Source organism: Agelaius tricolor, unplaced genomic scaffold (assembly GCF_023055355.1).
Source record: "Agelaius tricolor isolate 1412-34295 unplaced genomic scaffold, bAgeTri1.0.p SCAF_3, whole genome shotgun sequence".
Taxonomy (NCBI): Eukaryota; Metazoa; Chordata; class Aves; order Passeriformes; family Icteridae; genus Agelaius; species Agelaius tricolor.
The window spans coordinates 26062542-26088336 of record NW_027269263.1 but is presented as its reverse complement, the minus strand read 5'-3'; the positions used below and the strand labels follow the sequence as shown (position 1 = coordinate 26088336).

At 42.6% G+C, this 25795-nt stretch overlaps 2 protein-coding genes across 3 annotated transcripts; one reads left to right on the top strand and one right to left on the bottom strand.

Annotated features, from left to right (window-relative positions):
* Positions 1-171: 171 nt before the first annotated feature.
* Positions 172-13314, bottom strand: LOC139587641 (collagen alpha-1(I) chain-like). The gene is made up of 4 exons (XM_071422036.1): positions 13054-13314; positions 12009-12932; positions 8833-8948; positions 172-4661 (listed from the first exon to the last, which is right to left on the bottom strand). Exons 1-3 carry the CDS (start codon positions 13312-13314, stop codon positions 8877-8879), a joined length of 1257 nt encoding a protein of 418 aa, XP_071278137.1. The 3' UTR covers positions 172-4661; positions 8833-8876.
* SOCS2 (suppressor of cytokine signaling 2) lies at positions 12352-23105 on the top strand. Of its 2 annotated transcripts, none has more exons than XM_071423287.1 (3): positions 12352-12487; positions 14010-14286; positions 15205-23105. In XM_071423287.1, exons 2-3 carry the CDS (start codon positions 14142-14144, stop codon positions 15651-15653), a joined length of 594 nt encoding a protein of 197 aa, XP_071279388.1. In that variant the 5' UTR covers positions 12352-12487; positions 14010-14141; the 3' UTR covers positions 15654-23105. The 2 variants fall into 2 exon arrangements, with proteins under 2 accessions (XP_071279388.1, XP_071279389.1); XM_071423288.1 differs by lacking the exon at positions 12352-12487 and adding an exon at positions 13411-13529.
* Positions 23106-25795: the final 2690 nt, after the last annotated feature.

Sequence of the window (25795 nt, the reverse complement as noted above, 5' to 3'; positions counted from 1 at the left end):
CCCACTAGTCACCAGTATAAAGGAACAAATTGTGTACCTATGATACATAAAATTTGGGATTATCTCCAAGATTGACACAGATACTAATTAGACATCTAAACCTGAGTTAATCTTCAAAGGCTCCCCTTATGGTCAGTCAGCACAGAAAAAGTACATGCAACAGTCAGTTGATCTTATTTTAACATTTTATTGTCTAGAATATGTCACACAATTATCCTCTGAAGATGCATTTTCCTTTTCTGTGAAGGGAAGATGAAGATGATATTTTTTTATCTATATTGGGGTCTTTTTTTTTTTTTAATGTAGGAGCACAACTATGCAAAATACTCTTAAAATTCAGATAAAACCATTTTTGATGTTTCTGCTAGCCTTCAGTAGTATATAGTCTGTATATAGGAGCTCTCAGTTTTCTATATAGAGTAATTCACACACATTTAATTTTTAAATGTACACTGTGTATGAGATTTTAATCTCACTTTGTATTTAATCAACCCTGTAATGCTAAAAGTAATAAGCTGTTTGGAGAAATAACATAGTTGCTTTTTTATATATCTTTCTGGTACCTCTTATGAAATAAGCCTATTATTTCAACTGTTATCTTTTGGTACTTCTACAAAAGCAAACATGATAAATTATGATTTACTGGGCAATTTGCACGGAATTAACCTGAAACTTTAAATACAATTGATACAGAATGTTAGTTCCACTGTGTATAGCTACAGCTGTTGGAACACTGCAGATCAGACAGTGGGAGGTGTGTGGAAGCTGCATGAACTAATCAGCATGTTTGGTCAGCAATTTTGCATCTCCGGGCTTCTGGAGGAGTAGAAGTTTATGGCCTGGCATGCCACTTTATTAAAGGTCATGATCTAGGTGTACGTATCACACAGTTTTTCATTGCATGGAGACAACACAAGATGTTGGCACAGCCAATAGAACTAAGAAGCTTTGCCAACTGGTCTTTATCAAACATAAATACCGAAAAAGGTTGTGCTTATATTCAGCTTTACTGCTTGTCAAGATGAAAAACAGTGTCAGGTCAGAGGCAGTTTACCTTTTAAATAAGACCAGTTTTGACTGCTACCGAAGTTTGATTACTCAGCAAAAGGATCCCCCTACCAGCAAAATGTGAGATGATTAAAAAAATTCTGCAAGAACTGTTTTTTAGCATCTCTTCTGCTAAAACTAATAAAATGTTGGCCATGAGAGTTACAGAGAAAAATTCAAAGAACAGTGAAAAGTAATTGCACTAAGCCTTACCATGTTGAATAAAAATTAACCTAAGTAAAAGATTAAACTATTGAAGCATGACCCTCCTGTATAAACATGTATTTCCTACTCACTAATGGTAACAAAACAGAGCTTAATAGTTTCATCCAAAGATTAGTGTTTCTTAAACAATCCTAGTCATTAGCACCAGGTTTTTTAAACACTGCTGAGGTTTCTTGTCTTAAACACTGCTAGTTTCTCATTCAAATGTGTTTGATTTGTTTAAACAAATAATATGCTAAGTACTGCTTTTCTGAAGCCAGCGTCTGTAGGAGTTACACTGCATCAGAGCTGTGCTGCAGGAGTGGTCTTCACATTTGCTTTAGTTAAGACAAAGTGATGACTTTTATTGAATAATAAAAAAAATGCTAGGAAAAAAAAATTTCCTTGACCCTTAATTAGTTAACATTTGTTTGGATGTTATAAGTAACATAAGGCTTCATATCCTTTTAAAAATTTATTTTGTAATTTTTAATACTGACTGGCTTCAGTATAGGTTCATTTGTTATTTTCCAAGAATATGTGTTTACAGAATTCCCTTTCCCCCATGCCATTTTTCCTACAGTTAAAACCCTGGCACTAGTGATGGAGTAACAGAGTGATGGCGAGTTCCACAAAATTTAGAACTAGATTAAGAAAAAAAGGATTTGCTATCCAGAGTAGAAGCACAGAGGAAATAAAATTCAGGGAAAATTCCTCATAAGAAGAGGTCAGAAAAATGACAGAGAAATTGCCTTTCTAGAGTATATATTTGTATTTTAATACTGAAGGAAACACGATCTAGTTTTGGCTGCATGGGGTTATAACTCACTGGCTTTATATGGCCTTACTTGTTTGAGAAAGATTTGAAGTAAGACTGGTAAGGCTGAAAGGTGACACCATGGGCTGTGAAGAGGAGAGCAGCAGTGGGTAGTACCTTCACAGTGCCTAGCCAGGCCTTGTCCAGTCCAGGGACAAAAGCTTGAATTGTTAGAACTGGGTGAGTGTTCTGTTTCAGTACGACCAAGATTCTAACTCACGGCTTTGTGGAAATGATGCAGGAAAAGCTGTGTGTTTCTTTAGCAGTGCTGCATTTATTCTGCAGTGAAAGTACCTGTGTAATTCTGGCAGGTGAAACCAGGGCCCTGGGCTTTACCACACCGAGGTGGTGCCAGCAGCAGGGACACCTTCAGGATCCCTCTGGGCACGTTGTTATGTGGCAGTCGGGGAGCAAAGCTCAGGCCCCTGCTGCTGCTGCTGCTCCCACAGCTCCAGAAGCCCTCCTGAAAGCAATGGCTTCCCACTGCTGCAGGGACAGCACCAAGCACTGCTCCCAAGGTCTCATCCTGTTTGACTTCACAGGATGTGCTCTTCTAAGCCACCCAGGCTGGCTGTGCCCTCAAAGCTTACTGCATCCCAGAAGGTGCAGCACGTACCCTCCCTCTGCTGCCAGGAGAGCACCCTTCTCACGGGCTGAGGGACAGTTTCACACCATTGCACAAACTTCAAACTGAAAGGCAACACAGAAAAATCACAAGAAGGAGTCCAAGGAGCACTGTGGGATGTGAATACAGGAGTCCGCTCTAGAGGGGACTAGCACAGCTAGTGTGAATATAAGCCATCTATATTCCTCTTACCTCTCAGTATAAGCCCTTCTTGACATCAGGGACATTTTTTTTAAATTTAGAAAGACAAGCTTGCTCTCTGAAATCAGGTAGTGTGAACCCACAGCATTTTTAGAGACTACCTGATCTGAGATTACCTTTGTTCAGAGTACCAAGTCTGAATAAGTCTGGCACAGGCTTATACATATAGCAATTCACACATGTAATTAGTATTTTCTAAACAATTTCAGTCACCAGTCCAGAGTCTCCCATTCAGAGATGCCCCAGTTGAGACTCCTGTAAAAATAAAAGGATTTTTCTTCTGAATAAACAATTATGGAGAGAAGAAAGTGCATTTCTGCAATACCAAACAAAATCTGCATTTAGGAGTAAGCATCTTCTTACACATTCAACCTTGGAGTAAATGAACCATACCAAAGGTCACTAAATGTCATTGTTCTGTAATTTTCAGTCTTCAGAGGATCAAAGAAATCTGAAGAAATGGTTCAAGTTGAGACACTTGGCAAAATAATGAGGTGAAAACTCAGAAGTTTTCTGGAGGAAAAAACCCACAGTAATTGGACATAATTCTTAGAATCTTAATTTAGGCATGTCAACAAAAGAAAATTGTATAAAAATCAAAGAGCTGTTTTTCAATTATTCTCAGGGCATAAGGGGTTTGTTTATCCAAAGATCTGTGACACTAGCAAATGAGCTGGTCCCTTTAAATACCTTGCCAGGTGTTGTTTTTGTTTCTTTTCCCTGTTTAGCTGTACTTGTATGATAAATTAATTTTTCTAGAAATACACTACCATTTCAGCACAGATTTTTTTAACCATTAATCTCCTTACCTGGCATATTTTGCCCTGTTAGAGCAGCCCAAGGAAGTGATCTTAAAATGCCCAAGGAGATTAAAAGATTCAGTCAATTGCTGAAGTGTAACTCAGAAGCATAACTGATCAGTCATTTGAAGAATTTCATTGTTGTTGCTGTGCCTTTTTGATCAGCCAGTCCAAAGGGATTTCATTAACATCTCGCTAGTACTTCTGACTAAGAAGAAATTTTGAATAGATTATGAAAGCCTCTAGAAATAAGCTATTTTTAAGTGCTAAGCATATAAATGCAAATTGAACAGAAACAGCTGTTATTTACATTCTGTGGACACATGATTTCACTCCCTGATGGATAGGGGAAGAAAAAAAGCCACTGAAAGATTGAAATGCCCTTAAAGAAATTGGGAAAATGGGGATCTAATAAAAATACATGTAATGAACCACATTGTCGGGTGGTATGAATTGGTAAAGCTTTCCAGGTTTGCCACCATTTCTTTCTTGGAGAAGAAATACAAGAGAATACCTTCTTGGGGGGAGGGGTTGAAGGAATGAATATGTTGAAACAAAGGCATATGAACAAATTCCTTTTTCAGGCTTTTACACAATGGCTAGCTGATAACCTGGCATTTTCAAAAATAGTCTCCCAGAACAAAGCCCCCATTCTCAATAAGATTTTGCTGTGGACTTACGTTAGTTTGAGATTATGTTCTGAAAAAATTATAAAAGCTCCTGAAAAATGTGAGCAGCATATTCTAGACCAGTGTGCCTGAAAGTAGAGGACTGTGCTGGAGGGCAAAGAAAGCACAGGGTGAAATTTTCACCCTTCATGAAATCAGGCTTTTTACTGGCCTGGCAGAGGCTCTCCTGCATGTCCTCCATTTACCTGGAGCAAGTCCCTGCTGTCACAGGTTCCACTGGAAAGCTCATGCTCCCTCCTGCCAGGCCTGCTTCTATTTGTAACATCACCAGCAAATACCTAGAGTAGAAAGAAATAAAACTCTCCTCAGGAAAGGTAAGGCTTGTTTAAAAATGTGCACAAAATATGGCTGCTTGATTTGGCCCAAACCCACTCATTTCAAATCAGTGATAGGAAGCTGGGACAGGGAATTAAAGGTGGAATTGTTTTGCTGGCTTTTCCTTGTAGAAGGAAAAGGAGTTGACATACCCAACACAGCTAAAGCCCAAGCACAACAGAGCCACTTGATTCTTAAGAGCCTGGGGAGTGATCTCCTCTAAGATTAGTTCTGTTTGACTTAGGATTGCTTTGTGCCTGCCAGCACACAAAACCTCTCATAACACAGGCAAAGGTAGGACAGAAATTTCATTCTTGTTCCATTTTAGGTACACTCTTACCTGCTGTTCTGTGTTATGCAAAAGACATGTCCAATGGCCAAATGCATCCTTTCCTTCCTCCCCAGAACAAAGGCTGATCTACAGCAGCAGGTTGTGCAGCTTCCTCCTGTCTGGCATCATGTGGCTTGAAATGCTGGGGAAAAATTCTGCTGTGCCTCAGGCATCTTTCCAGATCACATTTATTCACAGAGGGATAATTTATCAGAGAAATGAGCTCTGAAGAGACTACTAAAATTAGTGTTAAATTTTGAAATGTAGGGCAATGGCACCGAAAGTCAGAAAATATGTCTAGCCCAAACTCACACTTTATAAAATGCTTTGCATATTTTGTAATAATTATGGGTATTATTTCCCCTTCTCTGTTCATTTATAAGGACAGAGAGAATAACAAACTTAAGCAAATCTGAATTTGGTTACACAGAGCCATTTGTTAATTCTGGTATATGGCAGTAGAGGGCATCTAAGGACTTCAAGTCACATATGGTAAGGGATTAAAATCAGATGGCTGAAGGAGTTATTACTCTCCCCCCAAGCCATTCACCCCATCTCAGGACAGAATTGCCACCTCAAGACCAAACAGCTCACAAGGCTGCTCCTGATGGATGGCAGTTTTGAAGCCACACTGAAACTGGAGCTGTTCTTAAAACACCAGTCTGAAAGCTGAAGTTGTTAAGGAGGAGATGCACGAGTTAATTTCTCTTCCCTGCTGCAGGCAGAGCTCTGTCAGAGCCACAGGATGGTTTTGGGTACAGTACAGTGGGAGATACTGCTTCAAGGAGACTGTCCAATTTTATCTACTACTGTTTGAGCTTTAATTTCCACATACCTGGAAAAACTGCTTACAGGAGGAGCAAGAAATTCTGGGAATGGACAGGCTGTGCCAAGAAAAGGCGAGCTGTGGACCAATGCTCTTTCCTGAACCAGAAAGAGTAGCCCTATGTCTGTTTCCTGTCCTGAGCCTTAAAACTGACAGCCTGTCTGGCCAGTGTTTCATCAGGCTGCGTCCTCCCCGTACGCCAGTCAGATACAGGACGAGGCGTGGAGCCATCCTGACAAAAAGCAAGCACTAATCCTGACAAACACAGAGAAGGTAGTTGGCAGCTAGCACTGTTTTCTTGTCATCTGTCCAGGTTTGTATGACATTCCACATGCAGCCTCTATACTGAAGCAGGGAAAGCAGCCATACCTATCTTGAGCCAAAAGAAGCCAACACGTCAGAGGCAGGTTAAGTTCATTACCTGACACTAACACTTCATGCACTAATCTGAAAAATGTATTTGAACCCAGCAGCATATTCACATACAACGGGCAACCTATTTTCAATTAACTGGAAGAAGTTTAAGGTTATATAAATACATTAGTAAACGTTGATTATCCTGTTATTCAAACTCCTAAGGACAGCAACACGTCAGGCCTTATGCTGAAGTCTATTATAGCCTTAGCCTGAAATTTAAAAGTGGCTCATGCCCAAAAAAAGGTTCTACAACTCATTTAATGATTCACAGTACTCCTAAAATGATATTCATCTGTCTGCTCTCCATGGCAGCACTTTCAATCATAAACACTTAATTGTAGGAATTCATCCTCAAGGCCAAATAGCTCTGGGTGAATTAAACTATCCTTAATATAAGAACTAGAGCAGTGATTTAAAATTAATCTTTTTCTGATGGGAGGCCATTTATTCAGAGACACATAACCCAGTTTCTACTTCACTTTTCACTCAAAAATCTCCCCTTTAGAGATAGGCACTGCATCACCTGTTTTAGTTTTCCTCATTAGTTTCAAAATTGACTTTCTGCCAACAAAGGAACTTTATTACTTATGGATTGGCAAAGCATAGGAGAGCTGCTTTCATGCTGTCTGTCAGGAAAACTTTTTTCACAGACATTACTTGCTTTCTTTTACTTTGAGGCGTAGGACTTGCAACTGGCAGAAAAACATCTCAAGCCTCCTCAAGCATAAAAGGCTTGTTTTTTCTGGCAGCATCTAGGACAAGAATGCAAGATTTCACAGTGCTTTCAGCTGTGCTATCTCTAGGATTTTTCTAAAAAAAAAAAGCCAAACCCAAGAGTGTATGTTTCTCTAAAAACCCAAAACTTCAAGGAGCATGGTTCTGAACATGTGTGTGCATAGGTGTAGTGCACATATATACCTACATGCTCTTTCTCAGCCAAAAAAACAAGGTAAATAAATATTACAGTCACAGCATTTTATGCTATAATCTGAATATTAAAATCCATATAAAATATTCTCCTTGTAGTTGTTTGAAGACTGTACCAAAATTGGTCCTTTCCAGCAGTCCTTTTTTCTACCTTGTTCGTGAGAAGGAAGCATGAATGGGAAGAAAATGCTACCAAAGCATGTATATTTACAACTTATTCTCCAATAACTTTCAGCAATATTTGGCTACTTTTAGTCAGAGTGAAACTCGATAATTCACAAAATAACACAGTGATAGACCAGAATTCTGCTATTTATAAGGAAGCCTAGCATAGCATAAAGTAAAAACTGCTGTGTAAATTCTCCTTGTTTTTTTATACTTAGTACCCTGTGTCACCACATTCTACTTTTCCTTTATTGAAAGGAAAGTATACTATTGAAAGTATTTTTATGTTAATTTGGTTTTACCTTAAATTGTAAATAGTAAATTGGAGAAACTAAGCAAGCACTACATTTAATTTTTTTCATTGAAGATCCCAAGTGGCTAGGTAACCTTTTACTCAATGCAGGTTAGGCCTTTACTTTTAGACAGTAGATAGCACAGGATGAGATGAGAGATGGACTTAAATGCCACCTTTTTATGGTCAGTTTTGTGCTTGACGGTGATTATCTGTCTACCTATCCACTGAACCAAAGGGAATGATCCTTCTTTTTATCAACTGTCTCTGAAAGAAAAGAATCCAGATGTTATTTCAAAGTATTACTCTCTTGATGCCATCTTTTGATGTTTGCTTTTAAATCACAAGTGCTGGTTTCCTTTTAGAGCACCCCTGATTTATAGAAATTATTCACTGAATTCTTTCATTATTCTCCTTTACCAAATGTATAATAAGAAAAGCAAAGCATTCACATGTGAATTGATAAAAATAGCAGGAAATAAGGTGGCAGCTGGTAAAGAGTAAAACTGTTTGGTATAAATCTTAATCTATTTCATCAAAACATTCTGTTCCTCAGGCAGCTGGAAAGGGCAGGATGATCCGACACACTGAAATATTTGTTTTCTCTATGTTTTATTTATTATGTTTTAGGAACTCTTTGTGAAATAAGCAAACCTTTCTCCTAACTGCTAAGTGAGAAATCCTCAAAGAGTTCACATTGCAGACCTTTCTCGTGCTGTGGAGTTACAATTAACACATTCCAATTTGCTGGAGCCAAAGGCTCAATATGCACATTTCTCTGCTCAAGAACCAGACTGCAGTCCCAGGACAGGGAAACCATGGCAGCTGTACATTGTTGTTTAGACTAGTTCAGGTAAACAGTTGTCAAAATACGTTCAGTAAGTAGAGCTATGTGATAAGCAATAGCTGTCCTTTTAACTGAAGGGGATTTTAACTGACCAAATGGAATGCCATGGATAGCAGATATTGTGTGCTGCATCTTTGGGAAGTTAAGCATGAAGAGAACAGGGAAAGGCCCCCTGTATTCTTCCAGGTAGGTAGGTAAATCTATCTTAATGAATCAGTAAATCTTTTCAGTGAATCAGAGCAAATTTAGCAAAATCAGCTGAGTCAAAATCCCACCCCCCCCACCCCGCTCACATCATGTTGTATAAATAAATCAGCATACGAGCTCACCAGTAAACTTGGCATGCTTTTCAGGAACAAAGTGAAAATCATTTCTAGTAACAGCCACTTCTCAGGACTGTAAAAATGTTGTTGCCTCCTTCCTTGGTCATGAAAGGGATTTTTGCCTAAAGGAAAAATAAAAAATAAATTTACTCATCGTTCCCTGTCTTGAGCATATGCATTTGAGCTCAAACAATATATTCTGTTTGTGATTTTCAAGAACCCTTAATGTTCATTTTTTCACTACTAATACAAAACTAGATTAAAAATATCTACTATATTAATAATATACAGTCAGAACCAACATTCATGAATAGTAGTATCAGGAAAAAAATAGGGATTGCTTAAGTTGACGCCTTTCATCTCCAGTTAGATGATATGCCTCTAAAACTGGCTCAGAAGCATTCATATTTATATATGTACAGCAATATTTCTCCTAGAATTGCTACCCCAAAACAACAGATTAAAAATAAATAAAGCATTTGGTTTGAATTGCACATAAAATTTTTAAATCCTCACTTGTATATAGTTTTTGTAGTAGTGACTGTTTAGAAGAATTCCTGCTTGTTACATGGCAGATTAAAAAACCCTACTTTGGAAAACTAAGTTTTCTGAGTCTGCTCCTTCTTTTCTCTTTCTCCATTTCACATCTTTCTCCTACTCCATTCTGACTTTTATAAAGTAAAACTCTTCAGGCAGACCAAACCTGTATTAAATATCCCAGTGCCAAAAAACTAAAAAGTAGCTTTAAGTAGTTTCATGCACTACGTACAGCCCATAGTCCCAAAAGTAATTTCATTTAGTCACCTTTTTTTACCCTTACAGTTGTTTCTTTTCTCTCTTGTGACTGTATGGAAGACTTAGGCAGACAGAGGAGAAAAAGAACAAGTAACATTGTTGAAAGAAACAGTAAAATACAAACATAGCCCACTGAGCCTATAGCACTTTCAGATGTCTCAAGCCAGAGAGTAAAGGTAACTGTAGACCAGAGCACTCCTATGAGGTGCCAGGATTGTCATTTAAAGATCCATTTGCAGTTTTTAAGCTTGAATTTCATTACTCTTGTAAGTTTATCAGATATTTAGTGCTATTTTTAAGAGACATTAGGTTCTCATGAAAAAAAAATTTAACAGAACTCTGTTTAGGAAAGATCCTGCTGATATACTGCCTATTTAATATTTATGCTACCTTTTTCATAACAATATCTGAAGTTTTAAGTAACAAACATTTATTACATTCTTCTGTTCTTGTTTCTCATTCACCACATAAATCGTGGTCTTCCTCCCTCTGCCTTTATAGCAGCCAGCTGTGGTTTTAGAAACAAATTATTATGATTTCAAGCGACAAATAAACAGCAGAAGCAAAGGAAGTCTTGAGATACTATCCACATAAAAATCCCATTAATAAAATAACATAGGGAAAGAGAACTACAGCAAAGCTGTAAAAAAGCAGCTTTGCATCTAGACAAGATGTATTCCTTTTCTCCAAGATGCATTAATGAACTTCAAGGAAATAACCTTAATTTGAACACTATGATATCAGAACAAAATAGTTTTTGAGCAAAAGCTGTGTGCCCACATATACAGAATTATTTTAGTAATAAAAATAGATCTATATTAATTTTTTATTGTTCTCCTGAACATAGTGAAGTCAGTGCCATTCTGAAAAGTAATGGAGATTTTTTGCAAGATCTCATGTCATAGGTAGCTGAACTGTCAACTAAATTTCTAGGGGCACAAACCCATTCTCTCCCCTCTTCACATCAATCCAACGAAAAAACTTAGTGGGAATTCCACAACTGTCACTGGAGCCTGGATCTGAGGCTATCTGAACTTCACAGACAAAAACAGGAACAAGAATGACCTTCAAGACCTAAATTGTTTTAAACCATTTCTGAGAATGCTTAAGAAAGCCCGTGTTTGTTTCTCAGACCTCATTTTAAATCTGTGCTGCTGCCAGTGATTAAAACCACCTTTTTTTCATAAACTGAATAAATTAAATTCAAAAGCACCCAGGCATTACAAACAGATGAAATCATGCCGGCCAATATTTCACTTAACAAAGTAGATTTTTTTTTTCCTCAGATGAATTTACTTAATCACTAAATACAGAACTTAAATTTAAGATAACTATTAATTCTCTTATCCTCTGATGCTTAAGAATTATAAGCAATAACTGTTACAAAATCCTTCAGGATTTGTAATCCTTCCTCAGTCCTTATTTTTTTTTTTTTTTTTTTTTTTTAAGAAACGTTGCATTTCAGACGTTCCTGGGGAGTGCGACCCAAGGCAGCGTCCCAAGGCAGCGTCTCAGCCTGGGAGCTTTCTCTGTTTCTCTGCGCAGGGGAGCTGCTCCGCTCCCTCAGCCAGACAGGGCAGCCTAATACATATTCATTTACCCCTCTGATAACAAAGGCTCTCTCGCCCCTCCCGCCCCGATTTTTAAAGATACTATCTTTTATTATGCTATAGGTTTGGGCTTCTTTCCTGAAATCTTTAAAAAGACACCCCTTAATCCTTCTGCCATCAATTCTCCCTCCCAGATACCCCCGTACAATTTGCAGGGAGCCCTAACCTGCAGCCAAGGGCTGGGGTGAGACTATTACGGCTACTTTTGCTTTGTTTTCCCTCTTTTCTTTCCTTTTTTTTTTTTTTCCCCTGTGTGTGTCTCTTTCTAAAGTCGGCTCGGGGCCGCCGGGGCAGCGGCGGAAGGTGGCTGGTTACCGAGCAGCACCCAGGGCGCAATCAACCATCTTTACGCTGGAAAACAGCTTCGTGGTTATTAAAAAAAAAGAATAATAATTAAAAAAAAAGGGGGGGAGGGGGAGGAAATCGGCGCGCGCATCGGCGGGCAATGGCTGTTTGTAGCAACGAGGTATTGAGCGCCGGAGGGTGAAGGGGGGTGGAGACCAGGGTGGGGTGTCCCAGGAGCTTCGGCCGCCGCAAGTCCCTGGCAGGGAGCTCCTGGCACCGGCCCCTGACGCGCTCCCGGCCCCGCGGGCGGGCCCCGCCGCCGCGCTCAGGTGCCCGCGGCTGCCGGCGCCGGGCAGGCCGGGCGCCCCTCGCCCCTGCGGCCCCGGGACGGGCGGCCGCGCTCGCCCCGCTCCCCCCGGGGTCCCGCCGCGCCCCGCGGGGCGGCCCGCACGGCCCCGCAGGCCCGGTCCCCCCGCAGCCCCGGGCACTGACCTGCGCGTCGCCCGCGGCCCCGCGGGCGCAGGAGGAGGAGGCGGGGGGGCCGCGGGGCAGCGTTCGGCGGCCGCTGCCCCGGCGTGACAGGGGCGGCGGCTCGGTGCGTCGGCCCCGGCTGGCCGCGATCGCGGCGGAGGCGCCGGAGCGGGTCCTGTCACATGATGCGGTTCCTGGAAAGTTCCTGGAAAGCAGCCTTTGTATGTAACCATCCCGGGAGGGGGGAGCGGCGGGGGCAGGATGCCCTCGCCTCGCAATCAAAGGCGAGCAGACCGCCCGCGCCGGGGAGAGGCGGGGGAGAGGAGGGTGTTGTTTCCCCAGGAGCACCATCTTCCTCCGGCAGCCTCTGTCCGCCCCGGCACAGCCTCGACGCCTCTCCGTGTCCCTTTGGCCCCCCGACGCCGCCGGGAGCCAGAACAACCTGACCGCCCCACCTCCAGGCGGCAGCGGAGGCACCAGCCCCGTCCCGCCGAGCCCGGGTGAGTCCCCTTGTCGTCGCCCCCTCCGCCCGATGCCGTGCGTCGCTTCGAGAGCCGGCGGCCCGCCGCCCCGCTCCCGGTACGGCGCTGCCGACCGCCGGGATGGAAGCTCCCCGCAGCCGGCGGCAGGCTGCTCCGGCTCTCCTCGCCTCTGCCGGGGGACGCCCGGCTGCAGCCAGCCGCCACCGCCTCGCCAGCCTTCCGTCCCCACCGGACTCCCGTGGCGGCGGCGCTTCGCGGCCAGGCGCTCCCGGAGCCTCCTTTTCACAAGGGGTCGCGCCCGGACACCGCTGGCAGGGCTGCTCCCACCTGCACCCGTCAGCCCCGCGCCCGCAGCCTCTCCCGGTGACAGGCGCACCTGCGCCCGGCCACCCGGCCGGCGGCGGGAGCTTCTGCTCTGGGGAAGGAGGGGATGGGCTTTGTCTAGGGGTTCCCGCGCGTCTGCCTACATATGCTGGGGTAGAAACCCATCAGAACACCCTACCAGTTGGCACTACGGTTTAATTTGGAAAAGTTTCTGAGCTCCGCCGCGGAACTTGTTAGGGGAGGAACCACCTCAGCATAACCCCCTCACCTGGCGGCTGCTGCGCACCCGCAGGCAGAGACTGCCCGGTTCGCAAGCACCGGCGGGGGGCTCCCGGTCTTCCCGTGAGCCCCGTCCCTCCACTCCAGCCAAACCAGATAGGCTCCCCCTCTCTGGTACTGCCCGGCTTTGTGTCGCTCCTGATGTGGCGGTCGCCGCACCCAGGAGAGAAGAGGCTCTTTTTGTCCCTCTCGTTAGCTTCGGCCAAGAGGAAAGATTCTTTTTTCCTCCCTAATATCAGCATTTAATGGAGCGGGAAAAGCATATTTCCTGCCCCGCGCTAATTATAGCGCGTCCTCCACCGCGCTGCCCCTTCCGCTCCCAAGCGGCCGGCGAGCCCCCGGAGCCGGCGCTGCCGGCGCACTCGCTCCGAAGCTTCTCGGGTACTCCGCTGCCCGAGAGCAGGTCTCCCATCCCGGGAGCATGGCCCACGCCGGGCTTCCGTTCCCGTTCCTACAGGTACGACTTCGCGGATGACCTTACTGGAAGGCGTCCGTACGCACCGCAGCGTGGAACCCGGGCAGCGCCGGGGACCCCTGGGACCACTGCCCCACTGGTTACCCCTCCTCTCCCATACCTTTACGTGCCCGGCTCTCCCCCACGACCTCCTCCCTCCCCAAAAGTCCCAGAGCTGCCGGCCGGGCTCGCCTGCCCCAGCCGAGGGAGCGGGGCATCAGCGGGTTCGCCTTTGCGACAAAGCGAGACCACCGTCTCGGGACACCGCCTCCGCCGAGTCCCCGGCGGAGAAGAGCCGAGGACAGGCTGGGCGGCGGGGGGGAGGAGATGTCCCTCCCCCGCTCCGCCGGGAGGTGATCTCTCGCCTCGGGTCCCTCCTCTGGATGCTGGGAAGTTCCGAAGCGGGATCGCCAGAAACACGCTCTGCGTCGGGAGCTCCTCTCGCGGGGCTCGCCGCTAACCGCGCTCTCTCTCCGCTCGCAGGCGGCGCCCGGGCCGGGGGCCGGGACCATGCACCCAGCGCGGCGCTGAGCCCCGCGGCGGCGAAGCGGAGCTCTCTCCTGCCGGCAGCCCCCGACCTGCGGGCGAGCGGGGCCGCGCCCGCCGCCGCCGCCCATGACCCTGCGCTCCGCCGAGTCCCTGGAGAGCGCGGAGAGCTCCGGGGAGCGCTGGGGGTACCCCGGGGCGGCGGCGCCCGTTGCCGAGGAGTGCCGTGAGGCGGAGCAGCTGGCCGCGGCTATGGAGGAGCTGCGGCGGGCAGGTAAGCCCGGGCGGCCGGGAAGGGGAAAGCGCCCGGGGCGGTGGCGCTGTCCAGGGGGAGGCAGAGCGGCGCGGCGGGGATCCCCCCCGGGGCGAGGGGAACCGGGCGGCGGTGCGACGCCTGGCCATCGCCGCCCGGCGCTGCGAGGTCGCGTTCCCGCGGCGGAGAGGGGCGGCGACGACTCCGACCTTACGCGGACTGCGGCGGCCGAAGCGAAAGCGCCGGCAGCGCCGCGCCCCGGCGGCAGCCCGGGATCTGCGGCCGGGCGAGGGCCGGGCGCTGCCGCCGGCCGGGGCGGCCGCATCCCCTCGGCCCCGCGTACCTGCGCTCCCCTCGCCGGCGTGGCGGCGGCTCGCCCGGCCCCGCAGGACGCGGGGCTCGCTTGCGGGAGGAGGGAAGAGCTTTTTGTCTTCATCGCAGCCGCGCCAGGACCGCTGCTACCTCGCCGAAGTTGTTTTCTTATCCCTTAGCTTTCGATCGCTTGCGAAAGCTCATTTCAGCAGCAGCCCGCTCAGAGTTCCCCAAAGCGGGCGTTCTGCGGGCTGCCAGCCTGTGCCTTGCGGGCGCGGCGCGGGCCCCGGCGGCAGAGCAGCGGGGAGCCGCGGGACGCGTCCCTGCTGCTTCAGGGGCGGCCCGCCGGGTCGGCGGCTCCGGTGTCGGCCCCGCAGGACGCTGCGGGAAAGTTTGTGCATGTGTATGCATACATAGGTAAATAAAAAGTGACCTGGAAAGCTCTGTCAAAACGGGATGCGTTGTAAAACAAATGAATTTAAATAGCAAATAAAAATTTACTGTGCCTGCAGGACTTTAGCTTTCAAACAACAAAAGAAATGGGTGACTAGAAGTATATCAGCTAGAGAGCAGCTTTTAAAGCAAACAGGAATAAACAAATCCCTTCTTTTTCTCATCTTTTAACAGGATGGTACTGGGGCAACATGACTGTTGCTGAAGCCAAGGAAAGGTTACAGGATGCCCCTGAAGGGACCTTTTTGGTTAGGGATAGTTCGCACTCAGAGTATCTACTGACTATATCAGTAAAAACGTCAGCGGGACCGACCAATCTACGTATAGAATATCAAGATGGCAAGTTTAGACTGGACTCTATCACTTGTGTCAGATCTAGACTTAAACAGTTCAACAGCGTTGTGCATTTGATTGAGTACTATGTTCTCATGTGCAAGGATAGAACTGAAACACCTTCAAATGGAACAGTTCACCTTTACTTGAGCAAACCCCTCTATACATCTGCTCCATCTCTGCAACACCGCTGCAGAATAGCTATAAACAAGAGCACAAATCAGATCTGGGAGCTGCCATTACCAACAAGGCTAAAAGAGTACTTGAAAGAGTATCAATACCAGGTATAAATATATTTTCTAAATGCCTCTAACACAGAGTAACTTTTGAACGCAATTCTTAAAATTGGCCAAAGAACTGAGTAACCAGTTGTACAACTCAGCATGGAATTCACTATCAAAACAGTGGCAGTTCTGGGGGAAAGGTTTTTATTTCAGATGCTACAAAGGGAGACTTTATGTAAAATAATCCCAGTTTGCATCCTTGGGGGTTCAACAAGGTGGCATGCTATTCTTGCAAGGAGATAGAAGCGAGGAATCTGTCCAGATTGTGTTGCTTTGTCAATAAAATGCTGCACTAACTATCAAATGCTTACTGAAGCAGTGGGACCGGGAGAGACTTCATAAGTGGTCAGAGACATATGAGAGTTTACAAGTATCTCAGTTGTCTGATTCTAAGATTAATTTGGTGCTGGTGTTCATATAATCCTAAAAGCTTAACTAGATCACACACTGTGATAATCTTGCTTAAGTTATGCAACTAATCAAGTCCAGTCAGAAAAATGATCATGTATTCAGTTTTTATTGAACTACTCTCCTGCTTTTCTGCAAGCAAAGGAGTACTGTAAGTAATCAGTCTAGAACATTGTTTTTCAAAGATCTCTGAAAGCTGACCTTAAGAAGAAATGCCACATCTTTCACAGGAACCCAGTATATTGCTGATTATACCAGACTGGTATCCCAGAATCCTTAATGTGTTAACATCTTCACAGTGGTGATGTATCCATGCTATTATTATTAAGCCTCTTTTGCTTGAGGCTTTAGAACTATATGCTTCAGACTTGCAGTTCCAATGTCAAAACATGGGTATCAGCAGTTACATGTGTCTTCTACAGTGTAGAATGTTTTCTTCAGCCTGTTTCCCAAAATATGGGGAAATACGATGTGGATTTTTTTTTTATAAAGAGGTTGGTTTTCCTTTTTCTTCTTTTTTAAAATTTTCTTTTTGTTTCTTTATTTTATTTTATTTTATTTTATTTTATTTTATTTTTTAACTTCCAATTCACCATTGTAGCTATCAGATGATTACTCAATAAAGTAAATCAAAGTGCACAACAATCTCCCAATCTTTTTATGTATGGATTTGCTACCATTCAGGAAAGAGTGCTCTTATATAGGAACTTATATAAGTTCCCAGCTAATACTCAGATAGATGCACATGTACCAGTGAGGATGAATAACCCTGCTTTGCCTTTGTGGTGCTGCTCAAAAGTATAGCTGAATTACATTCAGATTAGTGGCTTAGAGGCTGCCTGCTGAATTCCTGTAGTTGGGTATTAGCACAGGACATTGCTTTTTCTGTTTCAGTAGTCTTCCAAACAAGAAGAGGGGACTAAGACCCTCAGTACCCATTCTTCTGCCCAAAGGTAAAGTATTTAATAGAAGAAACACACAGGATGAGAAAAATAGGAAAGCAGTAAGAGAAAAACAAGGATATAGCCTCACCCTTAGTCAACAAATTAAAAGTTTTAATTCTTTCCCAAGCTTATTTGTTGATCAAAGCCAAGACCTGTGCTTGAACAAGGAGGGTTGTCAAGACTTGCTGTAATCTAGCTTTGCCCAGGCTGAAATAGAAACAACATAAAATAATCTTGTTTTCCTTGTGACTTAACTGCTCTGTTGCACTTTCAAGATGTTCTGTCCCTTCTCATAAACTCTGGGGCCCTGACCAGCTTATTTGTTGCATCTAAACTCCCAGTGTTACACACTCAGTTCTGTCTGTCTGTAACATGCTGGCAGAAATGAGTAGCAGAGCCATTGAGAAATAGAAGGCACCAAGAACATGAGGCAGAGTGGATGGTTCCTTGATATGACATATACTTGATATGTTCTTGTTCTTTCTGTGGAAAAGGTGGGTTTCTCCTCCTCCATGGCTCAAATTTTCTGTCCCCATTTTAAACTCAAGCTTTAGTATAGAAATGGGAGGAATTTTTTTCTGAAAAACAAATCAAAATATTTTGTTACGTAAAATTTTCCCCATGTCTTGCCAAGATGTATTTGGAAGTTTTTCACATTATATGGTAGCCACCTTTTGGTTGCTATGCCCAAAGAGCTCTTGTATCTGGGTATGTGTCATAACTACATGGTTCTTGTCATCAGTCTTGCTAAGATCTGCCACCCTCAGGCTGAGGAGCTTTTCCTGTGAGCAGAGCCTGTCAAAAAACTGTGTTCCTGGGAACACTTTTCATTCTGATGAATCTTTTCTTACAGTTCTTGCCTAGCTTTACCCTGTGGTGAGAGAACTGCTATAGGGAATAACTTCCATCACAGTGACAAACCCTCTAATCTGCTGCTGTGTTAAGATTCTACTACTCTGCCTTTTCAGCCAGGGGGATACACTTGGGGTCTCAATGGTAAACACATTCTACTGAGGACCTTTAAAATAAATCCCTGGGGGTTTCACATCATGAATACCAGTGCTGGAGCAAGCAGACTGAGAAGATAAGAGCTTTGGGATGTAATGAGGCTGCTATGTTGCAAATATAAGAAATGATTTGTGGTTTGCTGGTGGCAGACTGTGTGAGCAGTCACAGGCCAAGTGTAGCCCACAGCAGAGCCAAGCTCTGAGGAACAAGAAGGGGCAGGTGCAGGGAAGCTTGCTGGGTTTTTTAATAACAGTTCTCCAAAGCACAAGGGCAAATGGCAGGCTGAGAACAAGGAGTGCTGGCAAAGTGAAAGGTGGCAATTCTTGTGACTAATCAAGGTTCTGTGATGTGGAATCAAGTCACCAAACATTGAGCATACTGACCTGGACTGTATCATTTGCATCAGTTCCTGTGAGGAAAAGTAGGCTCTGTAACTACAGTGTGTGCTCAGAGCTGTGAACAATATTTTAAACAGACTGGAGGGGGAACTAGTCCTCTTTGTATGAAAGCACAGTTCTTGTCCTCATTAGGATGCCAGTCCTAGGGTTGATGCATTGCACTAGTAAAACTAAACCACAGTTTAGCTTGCACAAAGCTTGGCTTCTTTCTAATGCAGCACAGAGGAATTACTTGTTCTGGTACAAAAAATCTGATGATAGAACATGATTAGATTTAAGCAGTACAAAGATCTTGCATGAAGACTTTGTGAGTTTTCAGACATAAAATTTTCAGACATGTTCAAACATTTAAAAAATTTTTCAGTGCCTTTTTTTTTTCATTACCCTATGGATGTTGTAGCTTGTTTGCAGCACTAGCTTTTAAATTGTGGGCCTTTCAGATTATAAAAATTACTTTTAACTGATATATATCATCTTGAATTGCTAGTACAGAGTGTGCAGCAAAGCCAGTTTCACAGGTTCAATGCCCATGAGTCAAATCATGATAAGGACTTTAATCCTAACCCTTTTTTCACCCCATGTATTGATTTGGTTTTTTTTTTTTTTTTTTGAGTCTTGGAGTTTCAGATTTTCCAGTTTATACCTGGAATGTTAGAAAACCTCTTCACTTTACTTAAAGGAAATCTGAGAATCCTACAATCCTAAAAGGTGATGCTTAAAAAAACCAACCAAAATAAACAAAATTGCAATATGAATGATGAAAATTGAATTGGTGATAGTATTTAGTTTAGCACTAAACCTAGCAGAAGTGTAAACTAGGGCAGTATTTTAGTTGTGTGGGTATCTTCCTGCTGGTAGTATCACTTGAGATAGAAAATGGTTTGAGTACAAGATGAATGGGTAGAATGGGAATGTAACCAAGCAGCTGTGCTCATTGCATTAGAAGTAATCTTATTTTATTCTGATCTTGTCATTCTTGTCCTAATTATATTTTATGTAACCACATTCTAGATAAACAGTATAAAATTATTAGCAAGAAGGAAAAATTGTTCACCAGAATATGGAGGGCAAAGGGGTTTTTTTATATCTTACACAATGAGGAATTTACTCCTATAATGAGACTAATTCTCATCACCTTGAGAAAATAGAATCTACTTCTGACAGGGAGGACAGAGTTCTGTAGTTGTGTGGATTTTGTACCTTAGCCAACTCTCATGTTTTAGCAAAATGTCCCTGCAGGTAAATTACCTCGTTAAAGATTGTTTAAAAAACTTTATTTATTTATATGCTCTTTTCAATAGCTTTTTCTTGTATTCCTGATAACGATCCTATTGATTTTTCCTTCAGCTATAATCTTAGGCTCTAGTGGAAAGTAAGTCAAATGATATCAGGGCTTTGCTCTCCTTAAGCCAAAACACATAATGGAAATAGGAAGAGATATCTTTAGACATTGGTATCATGTCTAAGAGTCATTTAAAATAAAGTAAAATAAAATTTCTGCCAACTTTGCAGTCATTAAAATAATTTTAAGTATCATATTTACTGTTAGAGGAAACAATGGCTTGAGGGGTTCTAAAAACTGTATTGCTAATTCTCAATAACAGTAAAAAAACTTTGTTGAAAGGAGAAATTTTATTTTAAAAATATAGAAATTAATGAAACTTTTACTATCTAAACCAAAGGATTTCTAAATAGAATAACAGAAGTTAGTTGAAAGGTCTGAGCTGGTTAGTTCTGTATACACAAAGGAAGTGGGGATGACAAGCTGCTTTGGTATCTCAGCCTAGCTCCTGAAAAGCACTTCTCTATTAGCATTAGATTCAGCAGGTCTCAGTATTTTGCTAAGCCATTAGCATGACTGAAAATGCCTGGAAAGAACATTCCACTGACACAAAACTGGTCTGTTTACAACAACATGGCCATTTGCCACAGTATTGCTAAAATTGGGTCATTTCTACAACAGGCTGAATATCAGTCAAAGGAAGGGAGAGGCACGCTTGGTTCAGGTGCTGACCATCACTGGTCCTTATCTCCTGTCTTAGAGAGCACAAGCTAGGTGAAACACAGCTGCCAGGAACAAGATGAGAAAATATTCTGCTTTCTGAGGATTACTTTGTCTGGCTTTCATGTCTGAGAAGGGACTGAAGGGAAAGGACATGGAAAAGCCAGCAGCTCCTGTGAGAGGTGGTACTTCTCACAAGGTGTATCAAATAACTAACCACCTGGATGAGTACAATGCTGAAAGGTGTACTAGTAGAGATTAAAGGTCCTGGGGAATAACTAGTATCAGTACAGCTTGAATCCACACATAGACAAAGTCTGGCTAGATTGCTCAATTTTGAGAAAAAAAAAATTAGCTTATGGCAAACTCAGTATGTCCTGGTGCCAGGGTTACCAAGCAGGAGAGGGATTAACTGTGTTGATTGATCAGGTTATCTGCAGGGCTTTAAATTAGCCAGTGCCTCTGAGAAAGTCTATAGAAATACAAAAATATATCACCATAATTATGCTGATTAAGCTGCCTGATAAGTTGTGCATCTCATTCTACTTAGAATCTATTTTTTAAAAGGGATTGCACCTGTGTTTCATTTTGTTTTCTTCCAGAATTGGAGCCATTCTTTTTCCAGGAACTGAAATACCAAAATAATACCACTCCTTTTTATGGTATTAAGGAGGAATATAATGCTGGAGCAAAAGCCATTTATATTAGCATAAGGAATGAGCTGGCATTTAGTAGGAAAAACTTCAAACAGGTAATATCCAGAAAAAGTTTAGTGGTGAGTGGTGCAAAGAACAAAATACACTAAAAAAACCCCCAAACAAACAAATTCAGTGCTTCTGTCTTGATTTCTCTTTCACTGGAGGGCAGGCTTTATGTAAGTAAATCCTTTTGATTCCAGTCAAACTGTTCTGTAACTGATGTTTCATAGCTGAGGTTTGCAACTTGGTGCACTGTTAGCTAACAAATAGTAAATGCAGAGGCATGTTAGACACAGGGCAAGATTCAAAGCCCAGTGCAAATTCTTCTTCTATTTGGGTCAGGCTTGATAACGGATTTTATGAAGAATAGTTGTAAATGTGGTAGCTGAAAGGGCAAAAATCCCCTTTCAAAATGCTTTGTAACAATTTAACTGTCTTTAGATTGCAGCCCTGAAATAGGATCTGTCGGGCTGACTCACTGTACCCACACTCTGCCTCAGGGGGAATCTCCAAATTTGAGAGATTGCTCTGGACACCTTTTTAAACACATTTGTTTTTTTCTTACGCTGTTTGGCACATCTGGAGGGCAGAGTAAGTTGTGGATCAACTCTTACTGTTCAAGGGATTTTGAGCTGGTTGATTTTCCGTAGGAAGAGCACTATTAAAGACTGAGCTGCAATTTATCCATCTGTAAAGCGGTAGACTCAACATTCTGTAATTTCTCAGCATGGGGTGAAAAGTGGCTTACACTACAAATAACATTGATAGGAACTTAAGCTGCAAGGAGGGCAATACCTTTGACTGGCTGCACTGCTAAAAAGAGAGAAGTAAGTTAGGAAAGCGAGATCCTCGTCGAACTAGATTGCAGTGGATATGGCACAGCTCCTTCCTGAGCTGGAATGCTTCAGACGTGGTTTTTCTGTGAGGGAAGCTGCTTGTGAGAAGCTTTCTGGAAATTTATCTGTTTCTTTTAACTCCCCTGACAGAGGATGCAGTGCCTACTGCAGGATGCTTCACAAGCCTGCAGGCAGGCAGGTTTCATTTTGAAATGGAACAAAATAGATGAAGTGAATTTTTAATAGAAGAGTATTTTTTTGTTTGAAAACAGGATGCATGGGAAAGGTGTAAGCAGTGGCAAATATCTTGTGAGGCTATCTGTAAAAACATTCCATGAATCATTGCTAGCTCCTGAAGTCTAACCTTACAGTAAGAACCTTTCAAAATATAGTATATGAGTTTGTCCAGTTCAAATCCAGGGAAAGCAATAGAAGATTGCAAAAAGCAATAGCTATTCTCCCCCTAAACATAAGCAACCTTCCAGTCTTTTATCTAAAACATTAGAAAACCATTTCATATGCTGTAATTTGCAAGTAAAGTAAGTTGGTTTTGTGAAAAGATTTCGGACTTCAATCTTTATTTAGTTTTAGTTATTTGCCAATGTTTGATTTTCAGGTTAATTTGTGATTTTTCTTTGTTCTCATATTAATAAAATGGTGCTTTACATTTAAAAAAGAATTTAATAAGTCTGGAATAAATTATAAATAACAAGAAGCTAGCAGTATTTCATCTGTCTCTTCAAAGAATCTTTAAATTAAACTTAAAAAATAGAGAACTACATTAACTCATATTTAAAGGACTACAAATTCTGAGAAATCCTGAGTCATGCTTTGCAAATATTAATTACACTTTTTTTTACAATTCACTAGATTTTAAAAATGAAATGTATACTAAAGTTTTGCAGTGGATGTCTGCTTCCTTTTTATAACTATTTCTCATTCAACTTTTTGCTAGAGATTATTTGTATCATGGTAAAAAGCACTAAGATTCATTGCAGTACTGCTAATAAACTCTTATTTTTATTATGGAAACAAATGTAAATGTATAGACACTACAGAGTCGCTTCAAACCCTATGTTTTAAGATGCTTTAGAACTTGGTGTGTTATATTTTATCTACGTGCTGGACGTGCCTTTAATAAAATACTACTTTTGAAGAAGTTCATGATGTGTCACCTATATTTTATATTAATTCCTCTCTTTGATCTGCATTGAATTTAAAGTCTTTATTATTTAAATGAATGGAAGTCACAAAGTATCAGAACAATTACACAGCAGCCCAAGGGCTGATCCCTTTCAGTGATGTGCTTCAGTCCTGCCTGTCATCTTTTTTAGGAGGGATAAGGAATAATTTTTCTAGTAGCAAAAGCCACCTGAAGAGCAAGACTCTTTCCCAACTGATCACCTAGTGCCCTCAAGCCCTGCCAGCATCCAGCACAGCATGCTAAGATTTGGTCTACAGTTTGGGGAAATTTTCTATCTCAAACCCTTCCCTTCCTTGGCACCAGCCAGGTTTCCAGTGAGTGGCACAGGAGACTTGGATGTTAGCATTACAGAGGGCAAAGCTGCAAAGGGGAGGGCATTGGGGGCCAGGGTGAGGAGGAGGAGAAGAGGCAGGAAGGGAAGGGGTTACTGCCTGGGACAGCAGTGGACAGCAATGGTTTGCAAAACCCTCATCTGGCCTCCAGGCCACCCAGTGTGGCTCACCCTGACTTACATTTTACCACTCTTTTTGAGACATATCACTTACAGAAATGTTTTCTGCGCTCTTCTTTCTAGAATTGACAGGCAAGCAGACAAGATATGTTTCTCTTTTCCCTTCTTAATTTCTGAGGTTTTGTGAGAGATTTAACCAATTAGATGTGCTTTTAATAAACAAATCTAGAGGCTCCTATTTTTTCTTTTGTCCCTAAAGCTGGAATGCTGTCCTGCAGACAATTGAAAACAGCCCAATCCTAATACATTAAATCTGTTTGTGCCAGTTTTAAGAACACATTTGGCCTCTTGTTATCAGCAGAAAACAAACTAGTCTGTAGAAAACAAATTACAGACATGCTTGGATACAGCTTGACTCTAATTAGCATAAAGGATCCTCTCAAAAGCATTTTTTAAAAAACTCATTATTCTGGTACAGTTTCTAAAAGGTTTGTGACTTTTAAGTGAGCTTTTAAAAGTGCATAATAAATGTAAAAATCTGGGATTATGACTCAGAATAACCTACAAAGTGAACAGCATTGTCAGAAGAGATGCTGCTTAGCTTGGTTCCCAGAGATTTGGACTTGAGACCTTGAACTCAGCAGTCCATAAGAGTGTGGCCTGATGACCACTGATGGCCCCTCAATCTGCAGAACCAGACAGAACAAGCTTTTAAGATGAGAAGTCTGAGGATACTGATGTGCAGGATTGACTATTATGGTCCATTGATCTGCAATCTCAGAAATGTTTTTTTAATCTACATGGTAAACTTTGAGATTTGAGCAGTTAGTGGGGCACTGAGTTGACACCAAACTGGCTCAAATAGATATAAAATACGTGTATGTATTTGTCCTTAAAACTGAAATAGAACCAAACCATGTCTCAGAAGTTTTACTGAACTTGGATCAGAACGGAAGTGGAAGACCTTTAGTGAGGGCTGAACCCAAATGGGACCAAAACAAAGAATTTAAGGACTTCTCTCCTTGGGTTTAAAGTATTAGGTCTGTGGGTCTTTATCCTGTACCTGTACTATATAATCAAAACCTGGCTTTGTTGCTAAAGATGAACTCAAAACACCAGTAGCACATTTAGTTTCCACTAAATAAATTTGCAGCACTAGTTATTAACTAGTGGAAGGAAAAGGAAATGTCAGATTTTCCCTTAATGAGATTTGGACCTCTGGTGCTGTCCTCTTCCTTCCTAGGCTTATCTGTTTCCTTTCACTGCTTTCCTTCTTTCTATCTCTGTTCAGGCTGCAAGCAAATACATGACTAAATGCTGACTGTGTAACTGCTGTAATTTCCTTGGGTGGAATCTGGAGTTGCTCTGTGCATATCCATATGTTTTGCTAACTTTCTAAGACATTCTTGGATAGTATAAAATTAAAAAACCAAATTGCCTCATCTGGCAAAAAGATACATTAAATGAAGTGATGTAACTGCTTGTTCTAATTTTCTATTTTAAAATGCAGCCACATTATCTGCAATTAAAAGCAGCTGTCAGGATTGCAATGATGAGATTCTCTGAAGTCTCCAAGTTTGGTCACTCCAGTTCCAGATATAATACAGTTCCTTAGATCATGACTGAAAGAAATAAAAAAAAAAAACAGCAGTGACAATCAGAAGTACAAGAAGGGACAAGAAGCTCTCAGTAGCTGTGTAGTGCTGTGCTGAGGAATGATCGTGTAGACATTTGTGGTGTCTCTGCTCCCCAGAGCTGCTCTGGACTGTTCACAAATGCATCTCCTCACAACTACTATTACAAACGTCATGGCTAGAAAATTTAAAACCACCTCATCTGCACTTTGGCTACAACAGCAGCATACTTCTTGTCTTGGAGTCACCGATGATGAGTTACTTGTGTGGCTTCCAGTGTTGTCAAATATGTTAAAGCACTGCTCTGAAACAACCCAGAGGAGCATTTGATATTTTTATGTCTGCATTCCTAGAAGACTAACATGTGCCTGAGACAAAAAAAATATTTACCTTGGTTTATCAGACGTATTGTAATATTATTTATCAATTATTCACAAGCAATTTAAACCCCTGTATCCAATTTATTACCTGCAAATAATTACAGATAAAAGTGTTATGTCATCAAACCAAAACACTGCTTGAAAACTGCCAAATAAGTAGCATCTCTGCAGAAGCTGGCCACATG

What these genes read in the sequence shown, in the direction of transcription:
- LOC139587641 (XM_071422036.1), bottom strand. Translation starts at nt 13,314, where the DNA reads ATGCTGATATTAGGGAGGAAAAAAGAATCTTTCCTCTTGGCCGAAGCT. An exon ending in AGCAGCCGCCAGGTGAGGGG is followed by an intron (nt 12,933 to 13,053) that starts GTTATGCTGAGG and finishes CAGCATATGTAG; the next exon opens with GCAGACGCGCGGGAACCCCT. An exon ending in GGGCCGCGGGCGACGCGCAG is followed by an intron (nt 8,949 to 12,008) that starts GTCAGTGCCCGG and finishes TTTTTCCTTTAG; the next exon opens with GCAAAAATCCCTTTCATGAC.
- SOCS2 (XM_071423287.1), top strand. Translation starts at nt 14,142, where the DNA reads ATGACCCTGCGCTCCGCCGAGTCCCTGGAGAGCGCGGAGAGCTCCGGG. An exon ending in GGAGGAGCTGCGGCGGGCAG is followed by an intron (nt 14,287 to 15,204) that starts GTAAGCCCGGGC and finishes ATCTTTTAACAG; the next exon opens with GATGGTACTGGGGCAACATG.